At 44.9% G+C, this 24,974-nt stretch overlaps 1 protein-coding gene across 3 annotated transcripts in view; it reads right to left on the bottom strand.

Annotated features, from left to right (window-relative positions):
* The window catches only part of LOC309701486 (histone deacetylase 4-like), an 85,072-nt gene that overhangs the window by 39,770 nt on the left and 20,328 nt on the right, over nucleotides 1–24,974 (bottom strand). For 2 of the 3 annotated variants that reach the window (XM_082525724.1, XM_082525722.1), the window contains 3 exons: nucleotides 19,979–20,047; nucleotides 10,536–10,852; nucleotides 2,042–2,192 (listed from right to left, as the gene is read on the bottom strand). In XM_082525724.1, coding sequence (XP_082381850.1) covers nucleotides 2,042–2,192; nucleotides 10,536–10,852; nucleotides 19,979–20,047 — 537 coding nt within the window. Of the gene's footprint in view, nucleotides 1–2,041; nucleotides 2,193–7,918; nucleotides 8,982–10,535; nucleotides 10,853–19,978; nucleotides 20,048–24,974 lie in introns of those variants that run through there. The other variant, XM_082525723.1, reaches the window with a different exon arrangement.

Consider the following 24,974-nt stretch of genomic DNA (forward strand, 5'->3'; position numbering starts at 1 on the left):
AGAGTTCGTTTGGCGGTGATTTAGTTTTTATCTTAAACCAAAACTTGCACACATATCAACTGACTACAGATTCCTGAGTCTGGACTCCTGAGATATAGGACACTGCCCCCAGAAGCTAAGGGGGGAATCAAACATTGCCACAGCTTTGTACCATTTAACACCACTTATTGCACGAATACCTGCTCCAGTATTCTGAAAGCTGTTGCCACTCAGACAAAACATCCACATCACTGCCAGCATATAAAGAAAAGAAGTCAAAATCAGGACCAAAGATTTATTAATGTTTTCTTTCCAGAAAGTCCCATCTTTATCTTCAGAGGAAATTCAACAATCAGATCAGAATCAGAATCAGAATCAGAAAGGGTTTTATTGCCAAATGCTGAGCGGGTTTACAACATTAGGAAATTGCTGCGGTGCTTCAGTGCAAACATACTGTTATAAATTAAGCTTATTAGACTCCCTATTAGCAAGGACTTGGCAACAGTGGGAAGTAAAACCTCCCTTTTAACAGGAAGAGGGCTAATTTGTTCAGTTGTCTTGTATTTTCTAAACTTATTATGCATAAATCCCATCTGGAAGCTAAAATCAACTCGTCAACTGGAAGTCATTGAACAGTAAAACTTGAACGTCTGACCTTCCTCAGACGTTTAGGCAGAAATTAGTGTTTGTCTCAGTTTTCTGTGTAATCTGGGGTGCTCAATAGAAAGATACGAAAGTGGGCTTTAAGTAACTGCGACTATCTCCCGATTTTTAAAATGAAAAGAATCAGTTGAGAAAAGAATCAGCGGATTAATTACTAAAATAACCAATCAATCAAAAAACCATGCTCTCGTCTTACAGTGAATCAGCAAAAACAGACTTCTTGGATAAAGAACTGTGGTAAGAAAGAAAAACGCTACAAACTAAGAAATTTACAGACCACAAACTGCACCTTTGCAGATACACGTGAGAGCAAACACTGCAGTCCTCTCTCTTGCTCTTTTGGACACACACACACACACACACACACACACACACACACACACACACACACGATCTGTAACCATTTTCCATATAGTGTGTAAACGGCTCTCAAGGACTCCTGTCCACTTGCTTTCAATGAACTGTTGAGAGACATCCAGCAGGCAGCGGTAACAACTCGGCCCAGCTCCAGCCAAGGCCACCGGGCTAATACAGCTCGTTTACCACAGTAAATACACAGGTTCTCCAAGTAAAATGGAAATACACAGACATGCAAACACACACGCACAGAAGCGCACAAACACAACGGTCCTTTTGAACAGAGAGTTCTCGATAACTCTGGCAGATGCTACCAAGCTTCCTGACTGTATAGACAGGAAACAATAGCTCACAGTAGTGGTGGTGGTGGTGGTGGTGGTGGTGGTGGGTACCCTACACACGACATTATATGCTGTAACTGTAACACTGAACTGAGTGTGAAATCAAATGCTGTTCATAACGTAAGCTACTAATATGGGGACGACAACCTCTAATTATTGTTTCCAGTGTTATCCTGTTGATGCATCCCAGTAGGTTAAGTTCTGTATGTATTTATGGAAAACATAAATGCACGCAAGTCTCTTGCTTTGGGGACACTCATATGGATCCTATAAACCTGAAGGTATTTATTAAACTCAGAGGAAAGACTCCCACAAACAGTGGTTAGCAACAAGCACAACTTGGCTCCTGTTATGTTTTAGTTAAACCCAGATTAGATTCATTACTGGGTACGACCCACAGAGATTCACAGCAGATTCTGTTGTGAGTATAGATGTGGTAGAGAATTCTGTATGACAACTGCAGGTTCGTAGGAGCTTTGATCAGCTTAGATAGTGACATACTGAGGCACCAGTGGTGACAAAGTGTGAACTGAAGATGAGAGAAAATAAATAAGTTACATTTGCTGTTATACTGGTTCAATATATGATTTCATATGGTTTTGCTGTTCAAACTGGGAAAGTTGGCTACAGGGCGCAGGCTTGGCTTCAGATTCAGTTTGACTGCTAGCGCTCTCAGTATCACTCATCTTGCTTCAACTTACTTTCTTGGCCCCTCTCCTTGTTCTTCAGCAGCAGCAGCTTCTGTTCTCTCTGCTGCTTCTCCAGCTCCTGCTCCCGACGGTGGTTCTCCATCTTCCTCTGATGTTCCAGCAGCTCCTGCTGGTGCTTCAAAGCCAGGAGCTCCTGTTGCTGCTGCACGAAGAAAGACCACAATCACATTAGCAAATATTCACCAAACGGGCGACTGATTGCAGATAATTCCAAGTATCCTGCACGGAAGTTTGGAACTGTTCCTTATTAGCCCTCACATCTATCTGTCTACATATCATGAGATGAGATAAGATAGGCTTTATTAGTCACAGAGTTGGGAAATTCACATTGTTAGAGCAGCAGAGTGAACACAGCAGGAATAAATAGGTCAACAACAATACGAGCATGCAAAAACACAGAAAACTACAAGGTTATATACAATATTTACCATATTCACAAGAGCTTTATGTTTCCTTCTCCGTAATCACCACACATGTCCAAACAACAAACTCATCCCATACTTTTGTGAGCATGTCTCACTACAGTCACTGCTGTTGCTATGCTACCTACCAGTGACCACGTGAAACTCACAAATACGCTTTTTCTAATAGCTCAATTCAATTTTATTTATACAGCAACAAATCACAATGACAGTTACCTCAAGGTGCTTAATATTGTAAGACAAAGACCACAATAATGCAGAGAAAATTCCAACAATCAGATGACCGCCTGTAAACAAGCATTTTGGTGACAGTAGGAAGGAAAAACTCCCTTTTAACAGGGAGAAACTTCCAGCAGATCCATGTGGCCAGCTGCTGCGACTGGCTGGGGTCGGTAGTATACAGTAGGCTACTGTATATGAAGAACTATTACCACTTGGGTCATTCCACATAAATCAACCGTTTTTTAAAAAGTTCCCACGTGACCCCCTCAGAATCACATCATTGATTTTTTATGTATGATACAATTAGTGCAAAGGTTTTACACTCTGAGGTGGGTGAAAGCATTTTTGAGCCCTCACGTCTGTAAGAACAAGAGACAGACATTCAATTTTCAGGCCTAAAACTCAGCTCCAGATGTCACAACCTGAAGCCAAAATCAATTTCTGTTGCATCAACTTGACAGGATATATCACATTTTCAGTAGCAAAGCTGCACCAATTTAATGTCTATGATGCAGAGGAGCAGGAACAAGCATTAGTGCCTTAGAAGTTTCATTTGTGGCTTTAACCTCAAGAAGGGAATTTTGGGGGTTCATTTTTAAAGGTCATGTCAACATGAAGGATTGGTTGGTTGATCAAAACAGGTCACGGCATATGAAAGGTCTCATTGTTTACCTACATTTTGATCCTAGGCTCACCTTCAATCCATGATTACTTTCTTATATAGTCATATTTTCACCTTGTGGCTGTGAAATGGTGTTAACTTGCTCTTTGGACGCGCTTTTTGCACCGATCGAACAACTTTAAGTCCCGAAGACGTTTTATTTCCCCACAATCTGAGCGCACATAAGAGCCTGAATCACAGTGGCTCTTCCAGATCAGTGGATCTGAGTATTAAACACAAGTGTCACAGCAAATGGATGGTCCATATGACATGTGACATCATCATCATATGGCAAAAGAATCTGAACAGGAAACAAAACAATCACCGTCTGTGATCCCGGACATTCTGGGTGCTCAAATTCGAACGACTTTTAAGAACGTCAGGAGCTTAAAGGAAAGAAAATCATAGCATGATGGTGAAGTTTTATATGCCTAAATTAAATATACTAAATCTATTGCACCAAAGAAATCCGCTGATGCTACTGGCTCACTTCACGGACTAAACCCGCTCGCCTTATCAGATACCATCACTTTGCAAAGATCTTAAAAATGCAACCATTTCATTACTTGGTCGTCTTTAAAAGTCGAGTAGTCCCATTTCTGCTTTGCTTGAGTTGCCATCTGAAGTAAATACATCTGACAGCTGTTTAAAGAAAAAAAAGGAGGGGGAAAGAAATAAAACCTTTGCAGTTCTATAAAAAAAATCCCCAAAAACCTCAGGCCAGAAGCTTAAGCCTTTAAATAAATATAAACAATTTAACAGGGGGATGAGGCTTTAGTAAAAAAACACATAATCCAATCTGCTTCTTCCTCAGAAAAAAGACAGAAGAGCATCTGTTAAATGCTCTGAAATCTGCCTTCCCTGTGCTTTTATACCACAGAAACAAACTCACCTGTGCCCTGACGGCTTGTGCTGAAACCAAAAAGGTCAAAAATAAAATCACAGTAAAAGCCAACCTGTGCTTGGAGACACCTCTTCATCCCACTTGAGTGTCCTAAGACCCAGAGCCTGACTGTGGATAAAAGGCTGAAGCTCACTTTCACCCTTTTCGCAGCCGTAATTTCAACAACGTAAAGTACAGAGTCAAGCCTCCGAATCACTTTGTAATATGGAATAAATAGGCAAGCTGCCTGCACTCCGCCAGCAACATAATGACCTCTCGCTGATGTGCCAAGGAATCAACACCCTGGGCTCCTTTCTCCCTTATCATTGTGAAACCAGTGGCAATATTTGATTAGTTTACTGTAACGGCATGTAATCAGGTCGTGATGGCGTCTTTTTATTTTTTTAAGAAGTGTAAATAAACGCTCAGTAGCCGGGACATGCGCTCGTGTTTACCGCCAGGGTAAATCAAATGCTCGAGACCGGTCTGTGAATAAATTAGCGGCTGAAGGTGAGAGGAAGGTGAGGTGGGGCCCGTGAGAAAAGCTCATCGGCTGTCTGGCTGGCTTCCAGCCCGACGCCTGAATCCTTTTTCCTTTTTTTGGTCTTTCAATCGAGGTTGGGGGATAAGGGATTGAGTGGGTGGCAAGGCTCAAAGTAACCTCGCCACCCACATTCACACAGCCCAAACCCCTGTGGCTCACTAGGCCAGAGATGTACACAGCGCTTTGAGGGCCCCGAAAAGCGCTATATAAATGCAATCCATTATTATCATTATTATTATTATTATAGAAAATGTTGCCACTTTTTGACTAAATACTCTGAAGAGTTTCCGACTGTCTCAATTTCTGAGAGTTCCCCGTTGTTAGCATGTGAATCAGCGTATGTACGCCTGCTGCTATGGGTACTCGAGTATGTGCTACTGTGGGCATGTGTTCGAGTGCTTGCTGACATTTAAGAGGATGTTTAGGTTTTAATGGCTGTAGATTTCTGTGCGTGCGTGCACACAGGAGCTGATTGAGGACAGGCCTCACTGCTCAGTCTGTGCGTCACTCTCCTCCATCTGCGCGCCGCCACAACTCAAACGCACCTTCAGATATCCTCGCTCATCCCTCGGCATCACAAAAATGACAAAACAGGACGGAAAACTTTGGTGTTCCTCCACCGCAAAAGAAGTGCGTATTCCCGCTCCTCCAGAACATCTTATGTACGCGTTCCAGCAAACGCGCGTTCCAACTTCTTATCTGACGCGCGTCTTTTATTTTGACAGCGAATGCGCACCTGCGGACCACTTATGTGCAGCCCTGTGTATGGAATTTACAATAAATGCATCATAATTCCCTATAGTCTGAAGGTTTTATATATCAGAACATAGTAAAAATGTAACCTGGTCCTTAGCAGCTCTTAACATGAGGTGAATACAACCTACAACAGATTATTTAACAAAATGCAGAGGTGCACCCTTCCAGCTTTCTAAGTCCTGCTAATCATATGCACTTGATTAGCCGATCACCAGTAATTCTGAGCACCTCTGTAAAAGCAGAAGTTTTGTAAGGTTGCTGGTCTGGAGCATTCAGTTGTGTGTTAACACGATGCCAAGGAGGAAAAAACAAAGGCAACTCGTGCTGCCCATCAGTCTGGGAAGCATTGTAAGGTCATTTCCAAACAATCTGAAGTCCATTATTCTGCACTGGGAAAGATTATTCACAAGTACAAAACATTCAAGACAGTTGCCAGTCTTCCCAGGAGTGGACAATTCACCCCAAATTCACCTCAAGGTCAGTGCGTGCAATGCTCGGAGACGCTGCAAAAAACCCAAGAGCTACATCTCAGACTCTGCAGGCTTCAGTTAAAATGGTAAATGTTAAAGTTCATGACAGTGCAGCTGGAAAAAGACCGAACAGGTTGGAGGGTAACAAGGGGCAAATCTCTTTTCTTTAAAATAACAGGACAAGAACAATTTCTGTTTGCAAAGCTGCATCTGAACAAAACACAAGACTTCTGAAACAATGTCCTTTGGATGAGACCAAAGTTTGACCATGACGCACAACAACCAAATACATCATACCAGCTGTCAAGCATGGTGGTGAAGGGCCACGATTTGGCCTCAGCACCTTGTAGTCATCGATACAATGATGAAATCCACTCTATACCACAGTAGAGTCAAAGTGAGGTCATTGTGGGCGACCGTGGCTCAGGGGGTTGGGAAGCGCATCATTATTATCTGTCCAACAGATAAGGTTGGACCCAAACGGGGTCGTGCAACAGGACCATGATCACAAGACTGAATGGATCATTTTACACGTCTAGAAAGGAAAAAGATACAATAGAGTGAAATTACAGGAAGAGGAAAAAAACAGTGAAATACAAAAACAAAAAAAATTAAATGAAGAAAAATGTAAACCAAAAGTAAGAGACAGAAGAAAGTAGGAGGAGCGGATGACACACAAACAAATGAGGGAAAAGTTTAAATGTGAAGACAGAAGGAAGAAGTGAGAGAAGGAACAAGAAAGGAGAAAATTAGAGACGGGAAGAGCAAGGGGAAAAAAGCAGAACCAGTAAGGAAGAAGGAAGCACAAAAAGACAAAGGCAAGACAAGCTCGAAAGAAACGAGAAAAGGAAAGAATAAATAAAAAGGTTCGTAAAGAGGGAAGCTGAGCACCAAGAGATCAAGAGAGCAAAGACTTGCATGTGACATTCAAACTAATGTAATCCTGCACGTCGCCATCTGATCTTCTGCCCCCACAATCCATTTTTAGACAATTTATTCTAAGTCCTGAAATAATAAGTAGTTCAGCTGTATCTGCGTGTATTACAATTCATATTACAGCAGTATTCTTCTAAAAAAGAGCAAATACTGGAATATCTTTATGTGACATTTCTGCCTCTCGGGAGCGCTCCGGCGCTCTCGGGGGTGGGGGGCTGATGTATTAAAGCTTCGGCGTGTGGGCGTGATGATCTAGATTCACTTTGTATTTCCAGGTCACTGTGACATGTGATCCAAGCTCCAGCGCACACTCCTGTGCAGCTCTGTTTATGTTCCCCAAGCGTCCGGCCCGGGCCGTTCACACCAAACCGAACTTTTCACTTTTTCACGTCGCCCTGAGCACACCGTATATTTCTGGATATTTAAAGTAAGGCTACAACAGGGCTTGTGCATAACTTATGTAACACCAGGGGAAAAAAGTCTTTCGCACATTTTCCGACTTCAACCACATGCTCATATTGCTCTTCTCCATCTCTGGAGTTAAAATAAATGAAGGCAGACTGCCTCCTTGTTCTCTGCTCCCTCTTCACTCGCAGCATTTAAAGGTCTCACAGGCTGAGTTTAGTCTGCTAATGAAGAATCCCGCGGCAGACTACATCAAAGTCTGTCTTTGCTTTGTTTAGGACAGTTTTAAATAGGTTTGAGTAACAGGCCCGCTGCTCTGCTTTTACACTGATGGAAGAATTAAAGTGAAATCAGTGTCCAACACAGCGTTTGTTCCTCGCTGACAACAACAATATTACAACCTGTGTATTTAAAACAACAAAAAAATATTAACAGTTTTACTGCTTCACTCTTCAGGGCTTATTAGCCGCATTTACAATGATCGTGGAGAGAGCCGATGCTTACCAGAAGTCTGACAAATTTAAAATTAGTAACCAATCGATACAAAAAACTCAAATTTCTTTGATTACCCATTTGCAGCAGTGTCGATACCTCAAAACACTGAACATCACTCTGAGGAATTTCAACAGGTCAGTAAAGCTCCTGTTTCAACCACGCTGACGTATTTAAAAGTTATAATAAACGTCAACACATTAATGTTAGCCGTTTAGCTATTAGCAGTTACCCAATAGCCATGTTACGGTGAATTTACGGTAAAGTGGGTAGGTATTAGGGCCGCCACGATTTGTCGACTAGTCACGATTACGTCGACTATCAAAATCGTCGACGACTGATTTAATAGTCGACGCGTCGTTTGAAACTTTGTAAGATCACAAAAGACGCAGGAATAATAGCAGGATTTAAGAGTGTAATAACGGACTGAAACAGAAGATGGCAGCATTGCATGTACAAGGATGTCAGCTACCGTTAAACCCCGAAGAAGAAGAAGAAGAAGAAGCAGCTGTGTCCCAGAATTCATAGCGCGGCCCAGCGCAGTTTCCAACAATGGCGGCAGCTAGTTAGTTTTAATATTACTCTTATTATTCTTTCTGGGTCACAAAATAAACGTTTAACATATTTTCAGGTAAGAATGTAGCTGTGCAAACCTCAAATATCTGCTCAGTTTATCAGGACACCACATATTTTCAAAAGCGCTCCGACGTTTTCGGAGACGTCTGTTACCCACTAGCTCGATAGCTAGCCGGGGGCTAGGCTCACTAGCGCCGTGAGAACACCGGACTCCCCGCAAATCGTTTTCAAACCCACCGCCGTCTTTCGCTACTCAGGTTAAATATATATGAGTCACTTAGATAACTTAAAAATGTTATTGTTTGGCTTTTTTTTTTTTAGTATTTTATTTGTTCCTGAGTAAATTGGTTTGGCTGAGATTAAAGTTATAGTTTTTACACAGCTGAATAAACGTCAAGCAGACAGCTGATCATCAGAAGTGTGAGATGCTGGAGAATTTACTCCGGTGTCCTGTTATATTTTAGATAGCAAGGAGTTTATTAAACTTCACCGAAACAATCTGCAAATTTCATTAAAATTGAATAAACTATCATCTTGTCTTTATTTTTAGTTAGCACATACCTTAAACACTTAAAGCTGTAAGCTAATGATAGTTATATAAGAGTAGATGCTGCTGGTGCAATAAGCTGTAGTTTTACGTCCAATGGATGATGATCTGATTAGTCGACTAATCGCAAAAATAATCGGTGACTAGTCGACTATCAAAATAATCGTTTGTGGCAGCCCTAGTGTGCAGTCCTCCGGAAAGACCGCGACCAGGTCTAATGCTGATCTGTTGAGCTGTGGACCAGAAGAGGCTGTTGTCTGTCTGTTTTCAATACTCTGCTGCTTTTAAAGCCAAGTGTTGAATATTTAAAAGTAGAATGGGAGGCAGAGCCTGCAGCTTTCAGGTCCATCTGTGGAACCAGCTCCCAGTTTGGATTCAGGAGGCAGATATGATAAATCATATAGTTAGGGCTGGATCAGGTGACCCTGAATCCTCCCTTAGTTATCCTACAATTGATCTAAGCTGCTGGACGCTTCCCATGATGCACTGAGTGTTTCTGTGCTTATACACCTCTCTGTATTTGGTCATTAGTTATGATTAATCTCTGGCTCTTTTCCACAGCATGTCTCCTCTCAACCACAACTAGTCTGATTCTGCCTGAGGTTTCTTCCTGTTAAAAGGGAGCTTTTCGTCCCCACCGTCTCCAAGTGGTTGCTCATAGGGGAGGGTCTGATTGTTGGGGTTTCTCTGTCTTTACTTTACATTATAAAGTGCCTCGAGGCGACTCATGTGATTTGGTGCTATATAAATAAAACTGAAGTGAACTAGTTCGAGTGGGAGTACTTGATAAAGGTGATGCAACACAAATAAGGCTGTGTGTATTATTTGCTTCTAGAAAGTTGTGCCTATCTAAAGCGCTTTTACGACTCTTGTTGTGATTCGGCCCTGTATAAATAAAGTTGAACTGAACTGAACAACAAATCTGCAAAACAAAGAATGAAAAAGTCAAAGTCCAGACCTCAAACCGACTGAAATACTGCGGTCAGACATTAAGAGCTGTGCATAAACGAGTGGCTGCAACCCACAGTAAATGGAAGCAGACTAAAACAGACTAAGACTGTGAAAAAATTCCCCCAGACTGATAAAGTCATGCAGAAAAAAAAGGTTTGTCTACAAGCTCCTGAATCATGGAGCGTGCCTACTACTGAGGGTGGATTTCAATCATTTCCGAACCGGATCAGAACAGGGTTGGAGGGGTGAACGCGCTGCTTTTAAGTTGAAATGTTCTGAACAGGCGGCACAGGAAGCCTCCTACTGGATTTTAGCGTGTTCCTTGTCAAGTCTAGAAAAACATTTTCTTCCAGCATTGTTAGCAGCCCTTCCTTTGTTCACAGACGGACTCACAGGTGAACTAGCTGTGATTGGTGGAATCACTGTGCAATCACGTCCAAATAATCCTGCCGGGCCGTCACAGCTTTAACTGCTCTTCTTTTGGCTGCTGTGAAACTGCAGCTTTAAGGACTGCTAGTGCCATTTCTGGAAAACGTGGGCCAAATTTTTCAGATTTGTTTTGAATGCCTCCTTTTTTTCCAGCACTTGAACTTCATTCATTGACAAACACGCGGCCGTACCTGAATGTGCTCCTGCAGCTGGGCCTCATGCTGGCGGGACAGCTGCTCGTGCTGCCTCTGGAACTCTGCGATGAGGATCTGCCGCTGGATCTGCTGCTTCTGTTTCAGGGCCAGCAGCTCAGCCTGCAGCTGCTGCTCGTGCACCGATGCCGCCACCACGCTGCCGCCACCGCTGCCGCCGCCGGGCTGGCCGGGCGACTGCTGGGCGGGCGGGGAGAGCGAGGACACCTGCTGCTGCTGCTGGTGATGGTCCACGCGCAGATCCATGGGGATGGCGGCCGGCGGGAGACGAAGGGGCAGCGCAGAGTTGATGTCGACTGCAAGGGAAGATGACGGGAGAGAAGAAGAAAGGCATCTGCTTTTTTAGTTTGCTCCTGACAGGTGGTGACACCTCACAGCAAAGCAAGCTGCCAACATTATCATCACCATCATCTCACCACAGATTATTAAAACATTCAAGGACGTATTTTCTAACCGAAAGCCTCTCCAGACACTCAGCGAGCATCAGCTCCTCGTGTATTTTTAGCAGCATCACGAGCAGCAAAGTAAAGCTTAGAAACGTACAGATTGGGCCCACTATCACGTGAAAGCAATTAATAAAAGTCTATTGACACCCAGCAGCAGAAAATAGGAAAAAGGAGAGTGGATCCCAACGGCTCTCTGTAACATGTTCACATGTGTCACATTGATCCTGTTCTCGAGCACTTAAAGCTGCAAGGTTGCGTGGATGAATGGGATTAAATCAAAGCCCTGCTAACTGTTGTTCTGTGTTTCTACCTGCCTGAAAAGCACCTGAAAAGTCACTCGAAGCTCTGCGGTTTCACGCTCCCCAGCAGCTGTGCAGTTTTAGGACGGAAGCATACCTGCGTATCTGCTCACCTTTATTTCAAAATCCGGCCTCAAGTGAACATGCAATGTAAGGTCGAAGGATTTCCCCTGATAATAAATCACCTTAATAGCCACATATATGTTGCTTTTTCCTGCTTATACCACTTCCAGGAATGTTTTCCAACAGTAACCCCTGACCTCTGATCCCTGAGAGAAAGTGTTAAATAAAGCTTTCATAAAAATAGCGCCCTTTTGTCCCCTTGTCTCTTTTGTATATACAAGGAAAGCCAAACAATCCGGTTTCGTGTGTAATTGCAGAAGCCCGGCGTCTTCCCACAAAGATCGCATTGACCTGGAGCCCGGCTGCGCACAAATCACTGCCCAGGAAGCCCTCCAATCAGGCAGCTTCCTCCCCATTTAATCTGAATAAATAGGAGTCGATTGGCTGATTATTTACCTACATGTTTGCAGAGAGTGCAGCGAGAGCCAGAGATACTTTGTGTTAATAAAGAGGCAAACACGCCATCAGCGGCACACTTAATAGGAGGGTTCAGAGCCAGGTCTGCTCATAGAAAACACACAGCGGCACATTTACACTCTTTTTTTTTTGAGGATATCGTATTCGTGCTCGACCTTTCAAACAGCCACAAACTGATCACATCTTTGTTTTCCTCAGACAAACCTCTGAAACATTTCCAGTTTGTTCCAGGCTCCAGCACAGACGCACTCTCGCTGCATCACAGAGACGTGTAAAAAGCCTCTTATGGAAGATCCTTGCAATGGATTGCAGACAGACCACAGAAAAAACTTCTGAACGTCCTCCAGTGTAACCGCACATCTCAAACGACTCGGCTTGCCGCCTTCTTGCCGGTGTTTTCCGTGTGCCGGGGTGAAACACATCCACATGGTTGCCGCCATCCATGCCATAGGAGAACAGGGCAGCAACACCCAGCGGCTCCTTAAGGACTTGTCGTCATGTGGGGGATTTTAAAAAACAACAACACAACGTATGAGTCAGTAGTCCGCGCTGGTTGATTTGTTTCAACGCTGCAGGACATGAGGTTTGACATTTCCCAGTCATGAGATCCCTTCTTTTAGCCGGCTATTGCTTTCCTTCCAAGAAAAGAACCTACATGGTTGGATTTTTTGTTCTTTCATTTCCTTTTCCATTTGTGAATCTGCTTAACAAGGTACCCAATATTTAATTAAAAATGGAGCAACGCCCTGAGTTTTGGCTCCTCTCTGGCCCTTTGCTCATGTTAGAAGCGACGATGGTTACAATCTGGAAACCGACCAGCAGGCGAGGAGGGAAGGAGCGAGGTGAGCTCGTTTAAGACAGACGAACTCCCACAGCCGTGAATCACTGTGCAGAGCAAAGACGGAGAAGCAGTCCGATCTAAAGATAAATGAAACGCATGGAAAACTTTGGGTTTTGCTTTTTAAAGAAGGAACCGGCTGCTGAGGTTGTAGTGAAACTCCCGCTGTCAGCCGTAATTGTGAAGGCTTGATGGAAGATTTCCATGAGATTTACAAACTACACGAAATACAGGCGTGTTCCCTCCTGATGTTTCTTAACATAAAAACGAGGAACCAGCGATTCTGCGTTCATCCAAAAGCAGAAGCAGAGAGAACCTGACCCAGCGGTTGAAGCTGTATCATAAAGGGCGTCAGGTAGTGAGCACATCTGACGAGTGTCTAGCTGTGTGCCTGAGGTAAAATAGTATTATTTGACTTTTTCCATATGATTTTATTTTCAGCACTTTTGAGCTACAAACACGCTTGTTGCCAAATGCAGTGGTCTTATTGGTCGAATCTGCTCATTTGGATCAGAAAAATCTGAAAAGCTAAACGTATCAAATTCGTGGTTGTGAACCTCTGCATTAGTGAGTCCAAAAAAACTGTTTTACACGCAAAATGATCAAATGTTACGCGTCTAAAGGCCTTAAAGCAGCTGACGGATAGATGAATGTCTCTACCTGTTCATGTAATGAATAACATCAAACTTCTTTGTGACACATTGCAGGAGCTGTAAAAATCACTCACAACTATTTAAAAGAGAAACTGCTCCACACAACAGTCCAACAGTATAGGACCAAGCAGTTAAATGCACATGCTGTATTTAAACTCTGGACCTCCAAAGGTCCTGAAAAGATTCACGATCTTATCACACCCTTTGAAGAACTGAGGCGCGAGTTTAACCTGTACAGAACTAAAGTTATCAAAAGCTTATCAGCATAATTCTTTCAGCAGGCTGCCACAGACTGAGAGCGTTGGCCTCTTCTGCTTTGAAAAGTTGCTTTTCTTGCTCTTCAGTCATCATTTTTCCTGCGTCTGAACGAGCTACTTCACAGTCCTCTGCTAGCTGAAGGTTAAAAAGCACTCCGTGCTGCGCTTTCAGGCCTGCAATCTGACGTCCTGGTTGGAATAAGGCCTATTTCTTCGTTTTTCATTCATTTTTTTCCTCATCTAATATTAGCTATAGCAAGTGCTAAGAGAGGAGTGGGGAAAGCACACCGGAGATGTGTTTACGGCTGAAAACGACACTTATCAAAGTGCCGCGGCTCCTAATGCAAATCCATAACTCATAAACACACTCTCTCCCCGAACATTGTGTTCTTCTGCCACAAGAAAACACACACAAGCCTCACACACACTCTCTCGCTGATGGTCACGCACAAACACACCTCACATCTCAGGCACCGGCGCTAATTGCGAGCCGCACAAAAGGAGAAGATGATGCAGAAAAGACGAGAGAAAGGTGTGAATCAGAGCGGCCGTTAAACGCACCCATCAGTGCTCTCCTCCTCCTCCTCTTCGTCCTCTCCTCCTTGTTTTTCCTCCTCCCCTCTTCCTTCTTCTTCCTTTAGGGCCGTTACAAGGAAGGATGGTACGTCCTGCACATCTGACTTGTCTTTTCCAGCTCAGCCTCTGTCACTTTTGGCTCGGCGTTCGCCCCCCCGCCTCCTGTTTTAACCTGATGGGCGTCTCTCTCTCTCTCTCTCTCTGCTCCTTTCTCTCTCCTCCCCTCGTCCCTCGTTTGCCCAGTGGTGACATCACAGGGCAGTCTCAGGCATGCAGCCTGTTTATTCTGCAGCCCTCTGCTTTTCCAGGAACCAGCGTCACACACACACACACACACACACTCTCTCTCTCCTCCCATACCCTCTCTGCTCGCTTTACTTCTAAGGCCAAGGAAAACCCTCCATGCTCGCTTGTAGACACCGATGTCTCTTCCCCCCTCTCGCGCTCACTCGGCGGGCCGTCCCATCTGAACCGGCTCGCATGCCTTTTTTTCCTCATCCGCCCCCTCCCTCCCCCTTTTACTTGTAATAACTATCCCCCCCCTTGCGGTTTTAATGCTGTGAGCTCGTATTCCCAGCCTGGAATTTGCCTACATTTCCCAAACAAATAAAACCGCAAAATGGTTTCAGGTGAACAGAGTGAGGATCCCAGACGTATTAATGCTGCAGGATCGTAGTTAAATTTGGGATTAATGTTAAACACTTCAATCAATTATATCTCGACCAACTCAGATGAATCTAAAGTGGCTTTTTTTTTAAAAAATCCCAGCATCTTCATTTTATTTTGAAATTCTGTTCAGAAGAACAGCTGGAGGTGCACGTGAGCTCTCTACTGCAACATCGCTCTGATGACTACCTGGCTCTCAGCGAGCACAGTGTTTGTCCTTCATGCAAACTGCTCTACTAAACTAAAAATAACTGTCAATAGAAGAGATGTGAATTTGGTATTTACAGCTTCCTGTCCTACAGGCGAGTTTTACATTTACAGCCTGAACGTTTAGCTGAGCTCTGAACAGTAACAGCTACTTTTTATTAGGCATTTTGTGACCAAACAGGTTGACAAAGTCAACAAGAAAAAGTCCATCTTATGACATTTAATGACCGTAAACTATAAAATATATGCTTGTAAAAAGTATTTAAAGTATATTTAGAGGTAGGTTAAACGTTTAAATGATACAATAATATTTGCACACATGTCATCCTGCTGCTCTGGCTGCAGAGGTTTCATTGCGTTATAACAAAAGCGTCTACGGGACGCACAAACTTGGTAAAAGTTAAGTGCAGCAGCTCAGTGAGTAAATGTAAACAGGCTAACTGGGAGGGAAACTACTGACACGTTGGGCCCCAATCACACAGGCCCAGAGTTGGTTGCTGGAGATTTCTGGAAGTTGCTGTGAAATCAAATGCTGACACCAGCCGAAGACCTCATGAGGGAAAACGGAGTAATCTATGACAGGTTGCTACAGTGAAACTGTTCTTTTTTGTTTTAGGCGCTAACAGATTACCCTCGTCACCGGTAGTTTCCAGACAAGTGTGTGCCTTGCATGCAAAGCACAGTGACTGACCTCACTCTAGTGACTGCCAGCAACCTCCAGCAACCAGTTGCCAACCAGTCACTGAACATACAGTTTTCCATAGAAATCGGTGGTTACTACTAGTTTCTAAGCCTGCGGCACTGGGGCTCTAGTAGTCATTTTACAGCATTAATCAGCAACTTTTTGTAACTGATCAGGAAATACAAACTTTCCCAGCAACTTGCCAGATGATCCGTGCTACAGGTCTCACACAGGCCTAGTGAGCAAGCGACCACTTTTTGGAGGTAAAAATGACAAATGCTTATGTTTGTGTTTGTGTGAATATCCAAACCAATTCAATAAATCAATACAGCTCTCGAGGTAACTGTTTAAAGGTTTTTCAGGTAAAGTGTGAAGTGGAAACACATTAAGTTCTTTTTTAAGCTCCTTTTCATGGAAAAACATGAATGTATGACAAACTGTGCATATGGAGAATCTTCACATCACCACTGATTTCTCTTCTGCTGAGTCTGCTCGCTCACGCTGTCTTTACTGTGGATGCTTTATTATGTGAATGACTTACATTGGTCAAGGTCAATAAACTGCATACAGTAGATGTTTATTCACAATCTTATTTCGCTTGAATGAACATCAAGGCAGCCTCGCCTTTACACGTCAAACACACGTGACGTGATCTTAACTAAGCGCGAGCACAGGAGGGGCATACTTCAAAAAAACAAAAACAAAGCAAAAACATTCACAGTCAGTGAAAATCCTTTGAGACCGACCTGCTTCTTAAAAAAAGAAAAAGATAAACTCTGGTATCGGCACGTCTCCGTGTACAAGCACTGACGTCAAACACGTACCTCAGTTTACTGATGTTGGCCAGATAGAAGATAATATGAGGGCACTTCCACCAAAACCAAAACACTAACAAACGTGCCGTCTCTGCGCGACCGCAGGGACTTCCAGGCTTCTTGCGCAGCTGTACCTGAATCAGACTTGACAGGAGCGAGGACTCCAGCTCAGTTCCAGTTTGTTTCCTCTTGGATCAGCTCAGGCTTCAGAGAGGAAAGACAAAGACGGCTGAAGCCTCAAATCTCTGTTCCCTTTTTCTTCCTTGAAGTTTACACAGAAGATCTCTGAGCATCAACGACAACCTCTCTGACAGCACATAACCTAAACATTTTTCCCTCTATCATCTAACAACTTTGTCCCCCTTTGCCACCTTCCCTGTCAGCTGTTCCTCTACCCTGTGTCCCCTATCCTGCAGCCCTATTTTGCGTCCTTACCCGCTCAGCAGCTCCCTCCCTCCCTCCTCTCCACCTTTCTTCCCTCCATCTCTCCGCAACAAATCACAATCTGTTTACAACCCCTCAGGCGCACTCCACAACTCTTCTGGCTCCAATTGCGGATCTATTTATACCAGACAATGCAGAGGGCTGGCGTCTCTGATTTGAGACTCGGATAGCACAGCGTATATCCCACGGTCTGACTCGCTGAGCTCCACACTCATTAGGCTTAATAGATGTCATACTGAGAGCCGAGCGGAGCTGTTTAGAGAAGCAAAATGTGACTGAGGTCGCTCTCTTTTTTATTTTCTGGCGCCGTGCAAAGAGACAAAGAACAGGTTTCACAGTGAGTTTAGCAGCAGGATGCGACGAGAGGCAACAAGTAGCACATCTGTTGATGATGGAAAATAGCTGCGGTCGCTTTATCGGCCTCTGAGAGCGGGCTGCGTGAACATCTCTTTTAGTTTTTCTCTCAGTGAGAGCTATCAGAGCAAGACTGGCTCTGAAACGGCCCGGCGACCTCCAAAAAAAGAAAAAAGTGAAAAAACACAAACAGACCTCGGGCAAAGTAGGGAAAGGGAACAGGTAAGGCGTGGCGTTGGGGAACGTGTCGAGGTGCAGCAAGTCCTGCTCTTCTGAATGCAAGCCCCGACTTGTCGCCGTCTCAATGACATCACAGAGCGGTCTGCGGCACCGCGGGCTAACAGGAAGGAGACGGCAGAGACACAACATGTGAGATCTAGAGCGGGGCGACGTGTGAAGCCGAGGTGCGGTACGTGCAGAAGTCCTTTGCGACCAGGCTTTAAATTAAGCGTGTCAGACCTCGCTATCTGGGATGACGCACAAATAGAGGATGGTGAGGGCTTCAACGCAAAGATGCGTTCAGTAGAGTAGGTGTGCACTATCAGAGAGAGGTGAGCGCTCTTTGAACTACATCTACTTCTGCAGGGGGAGGAGGGGGAGGGGTTGTCAAATTTGTCAGTTGTCCTTGTTTAGGGCATCAGCTGATGATTCTTTATATCATCAGCTGATTTGTTCATATTTCAGATCAAGAGAACATTTGTTCTCATACTTCTAATGCTACATTCAATTTAAAGTGACAACAAAGCAGTAAAACAGGAAGTCGGCCATTTGCATTACTTTATTTCTTTATTTATAAAAAAATTTGAATATTATTTTTAGCAACTCCTCTTCAATCTGCAGACATGGAAACCCAGAGGTTGAGCAGCAGAACCATTAAACACAAATCAGTAGCAAAAAAAAAAAAAGGTCGTGAAAGGAGGAGCTGGGGTCCAACACAAGGGGCGAGGTGGGTTGCAAAGCAGCTTGTAGATCCCAGCAGCTACGGGCAGCGTGAAGATACTTAAAAAGTCAACCTCACATGAAATTGACCAAACAGAGCACAGCACACCACCAGCTGGTCTGACGTGACTATGGATGAGCTCGACTTTGAGGCCTGCCCAAGCTAACGCCGTGCAGCGATGTCATTTTTTGATCGAATGATCTGCCGACTATTTTATTCTTCAATTTATTCCTTGGACTAGAGAATGTCTGAAAGCAGTGCCACTTTTTTTCTCAATTCCACTTTTCAAACGTGCCTGATATGTCTAACTAGCACTTCAAAACCTCCAAGCAGTCGGTTTAGCATTACATAAGATATGTCAGCATCCTAACAAACAAGAAGCTGGCACCAGAGTCTGCGGCTAAATTACGACATCGCTGCTTTGAGCTTCTGCAGATTTGCAGGAAACGCAATTTATTCGGTTAAAAAAAACAAAACAAACACAACGCTGGTGAAAAAATGGACCTGCACAGCTGCGTGCAGGTGCACCGACCAGAGCTTTGCACTGTGTGCTAAGATGCAACCACCAGCATCTGGTTACATTAGGATCACATGACAAAAGCGGCTTTAATGATGCAGCGATGTAGATGTTAAGATTTCCCGCAGCTCTCGCTTCTCAGGAGAAAGAACCGAACGGTCCGGGGTCACACCAAAGCGGAGGGCCCCGAGCCGCTCTGTATCCAAGACAACAGATTTGGAGAATATCTGATGAAGTCACTCCGGCAGATTTCAATATTTTATCAGCGCAGCCGGAAGGCGCGCAGAAAACAACCCCAACAGAGAGAGCGCGTGAAGCCCGTGAAAGACCAAGACGCTTAGGGTCGAACCAAAGATGAAACTTTGCTGTTTGCTCCCCTGAAGCAACAGGCTGTTCGAGCTTACAGCACTTCTTCATCGCTGCTCTGGGAGAGCCGTGGAAAGAGCAGCACGGGAGGAAATTTATGAATCAGCCTTTTGCCATTTTTGTTTTCTTTTGTAACTATTTTTCAACCACGACAATCCAAATTGTTCTGTGTTAGAAGCATTAGAAGCGCCCTCATTACTGAATTAGATAATGCATTATGCATATATTACCTCAGACTCATTTCTCCTTCAGATTACCTCATCTCTCCATCTGTGCCCCTTTCACTTCTGTACTCTGGCCTCCCTCTGCGCTGCTCCATCTCTCCTCTCGCTGCTATGAACTCTCCACGCTTGTATGCTGCTAATAAACACTTGACGATTTGAGCATACTCGGGGTGGCGGGGTTCACAGGAAGTGGTGTGATTTGTTTGGGGGAGATGAAACTGTGTGGAATAGTTTGTTTTGGTGTAGTTTCACGTGAGCTCGCAAACACACTGCTGGATTGTCATTCAGCAAAAAAAACCAAGAAAAAGGAAAAACAAACGGCACGCTGAGACACCAGCGTAAATAAAACACAGAAGTACGGCGTCGTCCCGTCAAACGCCGTCAACCTTCAGTCGGACAAAGTGCAGAGACATCTCTGACGTGATGGCACTTCACAAACGGCACGACAATTTATGACATCCCAGGAGAAACAAACACGCATGCAAAGTCACACAGGATGTGGTTAATAGTGAAATCACGTCTGTTCACACACACTCTGGTTTATAGAAGCTCACACACACATACACGTGCACCCAAACAAACATCCAGAGTGTCCAACCTGTTGGGATGTGGTTGAGCGCCGATGTCTTCAGGACCTCGAGCGGCTGCTCCTTTCCCAGGATTCCCTCTGTGGGAGAGAGAGAACACTCCGCTTCAAATATGGTCCGCAACATTGAGACAAGCTTCCAGCGACAAACCTAATCGGGCAGTTTTTTAAAAGAAAAAAAAAAGAAACAGAGCCACAGTGCAAACAAGCGGGCTTCAGGTCATCTGCGCTGCGGCCGGCGCGTGCAGCGGCAACGGTACCGACACCTGAGCGCGTTCCATTGGCCGGAGAGAGAAAGCGAGTGGTGAATGCGCGGAGGGTCTTCGCGACCGCAGGAGTGCTCGGAAAAGCTCTGAGGGGACGCCGAGGGGCGCGCGAGTTCGGCATGCGAGAGGAGAGGAGAGGAGTTGGGGCTCGACTGATGCTGCCTGTGCTCAGCATAGCAAATGTGGCTGGCAGCAAGCAGCGGCGGCAGAGAGGGATGAGGGGGATGGTGGTGGCGGGGAGGTGGGGGGAGCGATGGAGAGGAGGAGAGGGAGGGAGGGAGAGAGGTAAAAATAGCTCACCCTTTTGTGTGTAACGGCACATGCAGGAGCACACACAGGCACACACACACAACGCACATGCATACAGACACAAAGACACTCCTCTAATGTGCATGTGTGCGCATGTGTGTGTCTGTGTGTGTGTAGGCTGTAATTATAGTGGCAACATGAAAAGGCTTTTGTAGCTGCCGAGCCCTGGGAAGACATGGCTATAAAAAGCAGAGCCACGGAGAAGGGTAGTGGTGGAGGAGGAGGATGCATCAGGGGATGGAGGGGGTAAGAGGGGAGAGAGGTAGAGGGAAGCAGGGATGATGAGGCGATGGAAAGATGGAGGAAAAAGCAACGAAACGGCGAAACGAGAAAAAAAAACACTGACATTGAAATAGTGCATGCATTGCAACCGCACACAAACCTGCGACTACTGCTGCTTCATCCACCCTCTATATGTGTGTGTATTCATAGTAAACACGAGCACCTGAGCCATCTGTATATAAATACATTTACATCTAAAAATCCTGAGCACAAGGCTCAAAAACATCTGAGGGGCACAAATATGCAATTATTCCTTTTGGACGCGAGATGAAAATCCATGTAAAATCCCTCCGGAGGCATCAAAAAGAAAAAAAAAGGAGAGGGAAACGGGCGAGCGTCTCGCTGTGCGTGATCTATTTCTGGAATTCTCTCTGGACCAGACGGGCACATACACACAGACGCACGCTCTTAATTAGCCTTGAAGCTGCAGGGATGCGTTTTGCGCTGATTATGTACGTGCATTCGTCTCGCGCCACCTTGCGCGAATTGATGCACCAGTACCCCCGAACCCTCCACCTTCAACCACCCTGTCCCCCCAACAAGTGAGGGCTTGGGCGTGGGCTTGAGTGTCACATTTGGCCCTGTTGAAACAGATCTACACACACAGGTGACATTCAAATTCAAACTCCTGCAGACTTTATGTAAAGAGCGAGGAAATATTACAAGGTGGTCAAAGCCTCTCCAAAAACAAACCCGTCCGCATCGGTGAGAGCCGATATCCCCTGACGTTCCTATTCAAATGAAACACACGCTGCTGCATTTTGCAATGGAAATGAGGTGCATCTGCCTGTGCATGACACCTGTGGCTTGGAGTAATTCTACGCCCTGCTTTTGCACAAATTGCTGGTGGGAGCTTTACATCTCCGACTTTTAAGTGTGGGGAATTGGTGGAGGGGTGCGCGTGTCGTTGTCTGTGGTTAGTTAGACAAAGCGTATAAGCTTTCAGCCCCAAACCGCAGGGTTGATACCCGACACTCACGTGGGGAGGAGGGAGCATAGGTGTGTGCTGGAGCACTGAAGAGGGAGAGTGGGACACACAGCAGTCGGAGAGCAACGTAATGAAGCGATAACCCGCCAAAGTAGTGCCCTATACCTTGGCGACAGGATCCATCAATCTTAAATGTAGCCTAGTTACACAGCAGAGCCCCCCCCCCCCCCCCCCCCCAACACCTCAATGTAGCTCCTTCATATCTCCCTTTCTCCATTCCTCTCCATCCTTCAGTTCCACTGGGTAAGAATCGGGAGACAGGGAGCCATAAATAGCTTCTTCTACCCTCAGGCAGAGAGTTAGTCGACTCAAGTTAGCGTAGCTGCATCAAAAATATGTTGTCATAGGGAATATAAATGGGTGGGGAGGGGGGGGGGGTGCAGGACTAACGAGCTTAGCAAAATGGTGAAGGGGCTCCGTCCGCCGCATCTCCAAGGAGAGACAAGAGGCAAACTTGACCGGTCCTGGCAACGAGAGCATACTGTATGTTGACAGAGGCCTTTGTTATGCCGGAGAAAAGAGAATGAGACGTTTGTCTGCGCCGCTGTGGCATTTGCAAAGCGAGACAGTGACTGAGAAAGAGAGGAAGGATGCTCCGGCCCTCATTACATTCAGCGCACTTCCGTTCTGGCTGCTCTGTCCAGGGTGACTCCAGCGAGCAAGGTGAACCCGACAGGAACAATACGATTAATCAAACACGCCTCTCCTTGAAGAGGCTTTTTCCTCTGGGTCCCAGATTCGCTTCCCAAGGGCACCGGCTGACGTCAGGGACCCCGATAAAAAGAGAATGAGTGACCCCTGCGTGAGCCCCGGCCAAGTTTGCGTCCTGCAGACGGTCAGAAAACAACCATCTGACCTTTCGTTTCAAGCTGGAAGACTCGGAAAAACAAGGTGGTCACATCTTACATGTGACAGAAAAATCAGAAATTGGTCATTACGCTGCAGACGCGTGTCCAAAACGCTGTTTTGCTGTGTAACTGCCACAGACCATAAGGGCTTGTGACTTACTTACGTGTGAGATATGTTCAAAAAAGCCGCACATTTAAGATAACGCAGCTGATTTAGAGAAAACCACCAACGCCACACGGTGAAGAACAACTGGTTTGCTTGCATCATAGCAAATAGCCCAGGCCAATTTGACTTCCACAGCAGTCAAAATCTTGAATACTTGAAGTCATGTTCAGTACGTGCAGGCCTGAATTCACTGTGCACCAAAAGCAAACAATGCCACAACATTCAACAGAGGGTTGTGGCAACGGGCCTGTTGCCACTGCACACAACTGTACAAGAACGGTCCCATAAATTGGCCCTTTCACACTCCGTTTCGACTGTGGCGCATAATAATGATATTTGCCACTTCCTTCGACTATGATCTCAAATATGAGAGCGCCAAATGTGCATTCATAACACAACCTGGTTGGAACCAAGACAGCTGCCGGATTGCTGCTTGCTGTACTTTTACGATGTTTGAATCTGCAGCCTTTTCAGCGTTTACCAAGCAGTAAAAGCATTCAGGGGTTCAGTAATGCACGTGCACCTTTCACATCTGTGAAGGCACCATTAATGCTGAATCATATAAATACAAGTTTTGGGGCATTTTAAAACAGAAAGGCCTCATCACTTCAGCAACATGTTTTACAACAGCATGGCTCGATTCACCCCAACATACATACTAAATCTACTGTGCAGTGAGGCAAAGCGACACAAACAGAGCTGCAATCGACTTAAAAATCAACTTCAGCGAAAAATCCAGTCAACACTGCTTTATGAAAATATGGAAGACAATTAGAGCATCTTAAAAAATGGGGTGTATATTCCCCCAAAATAAAAAGAAAGATATTTTAAATAGAAGTAAAACTTCGTATTTTTCTGTTTTTGAATTCTTAGGTTTTTCTCAGAAATTCAGAATTCTGACATTTTCAGAAAAAAGTCATAAGTCAGACTTTTTTTCCTGAATTCCGACTTTTTCTGAGAATAACCTTTTCTCCGACATTATTCTCAGAATTCTTTCTTTCTGGGGAAAAAACCCCCCAAAGAATTCTGAGGTAAGAATTTTGACTTTTCTCTCAGAGTTGTGAGAAACAAAACACACAAAAAAATCTCAAGCACAGGCTTTTGTTCAGTGGCCCTAATCCTCTTCCGTACAAATCCCTATCAACTGGGATTCTCCTGATGCCAGTGATAAGCTTTTCGATATCATTTGAGAGCAGCTGTATGGTTGTATGGAGCTGCATGGTTCAACTTTACATTTATGGAGACAAAAAAAACCCAAAACAAAACAAAACGAGAAAGCTTGCAGAAAAGTGAGAGCTTCCCAATAAGTTATGAACATATGTTAAAACTCTGTAACTTGATTCCAGCGTTCGTCGAGCACGTCATCGTCGTGCTGGCTGTTGAAGGCAAAAAGAGTTTCCAAAGCGTGCGCTGTTATTCGTTTATTTGGTGACAACAAAAGCAGACCTTAGCCCGAATTAACCCACAAAACCTGAAAAGTGCAAATTATTTCAACTGACAGCGATCTTGCGTCCATCTTTAATATTCTCTACTTAATGGGCAGCCATGATGGTTGCTAGGAGATTTGTGATGCAACCGTAAAGCTTTGCTCGCTGGGCCTTACAACAGCAAACACCCACAGCATCAGAGCTCGCAGTTGCTCCGCACCTACCATGCACGCACATCTCGACTCTTTAAGCGCTCGTGTGCTTCGAGTTCCGACAAAGATGATGCGTTGATCCTCTTGCGTAACCGTAGTATTTCCTTGATGCCCTGGCCAGACATTTGTGCTTCGTGTCAAGCACTGTGGAGCACCATGTCAAAAGGCACAAGGATTGGGCTCCCAGGCAGCAGTGTAAACCGTAATTGCCGCTGACAGCATGCTGGCAGAACACAGTGTATCCCGTTTCTCAGCTGGGACTAGACAAAAGACGCGGGGACAAAAGATGCGTCCCTTCATTAGCTCATGTTCGCTCTGCGCTGTCTTTGTCCTGCCACCAATTAAAACCGCAGCTTTTCTCATATGCTGAGACATCATCCTGCATAAATAGCATGTTTTAGGTGTTATTATTATTTTGGAGGGAGGACAAGCATGGCTGCAGCAGCAGGATGCTGGTGAGGACACGGTGAACCTTTTGCATCCAGGCGAGTCAGACGCTGCACAAGAAAC

The sequence above is a fragment of the Aulonocara stuartgranti genome (assembly GCF_965226115.1).
Source record: "Aulonocara stuartgranti genome assembly, chromosome: 23".
NCBI lineage: Eukaryota > Metazoa > Chordata > Actinopteri > Cichliformes > Cichlidae > Aulonocara > Aulonocara stuartgranti.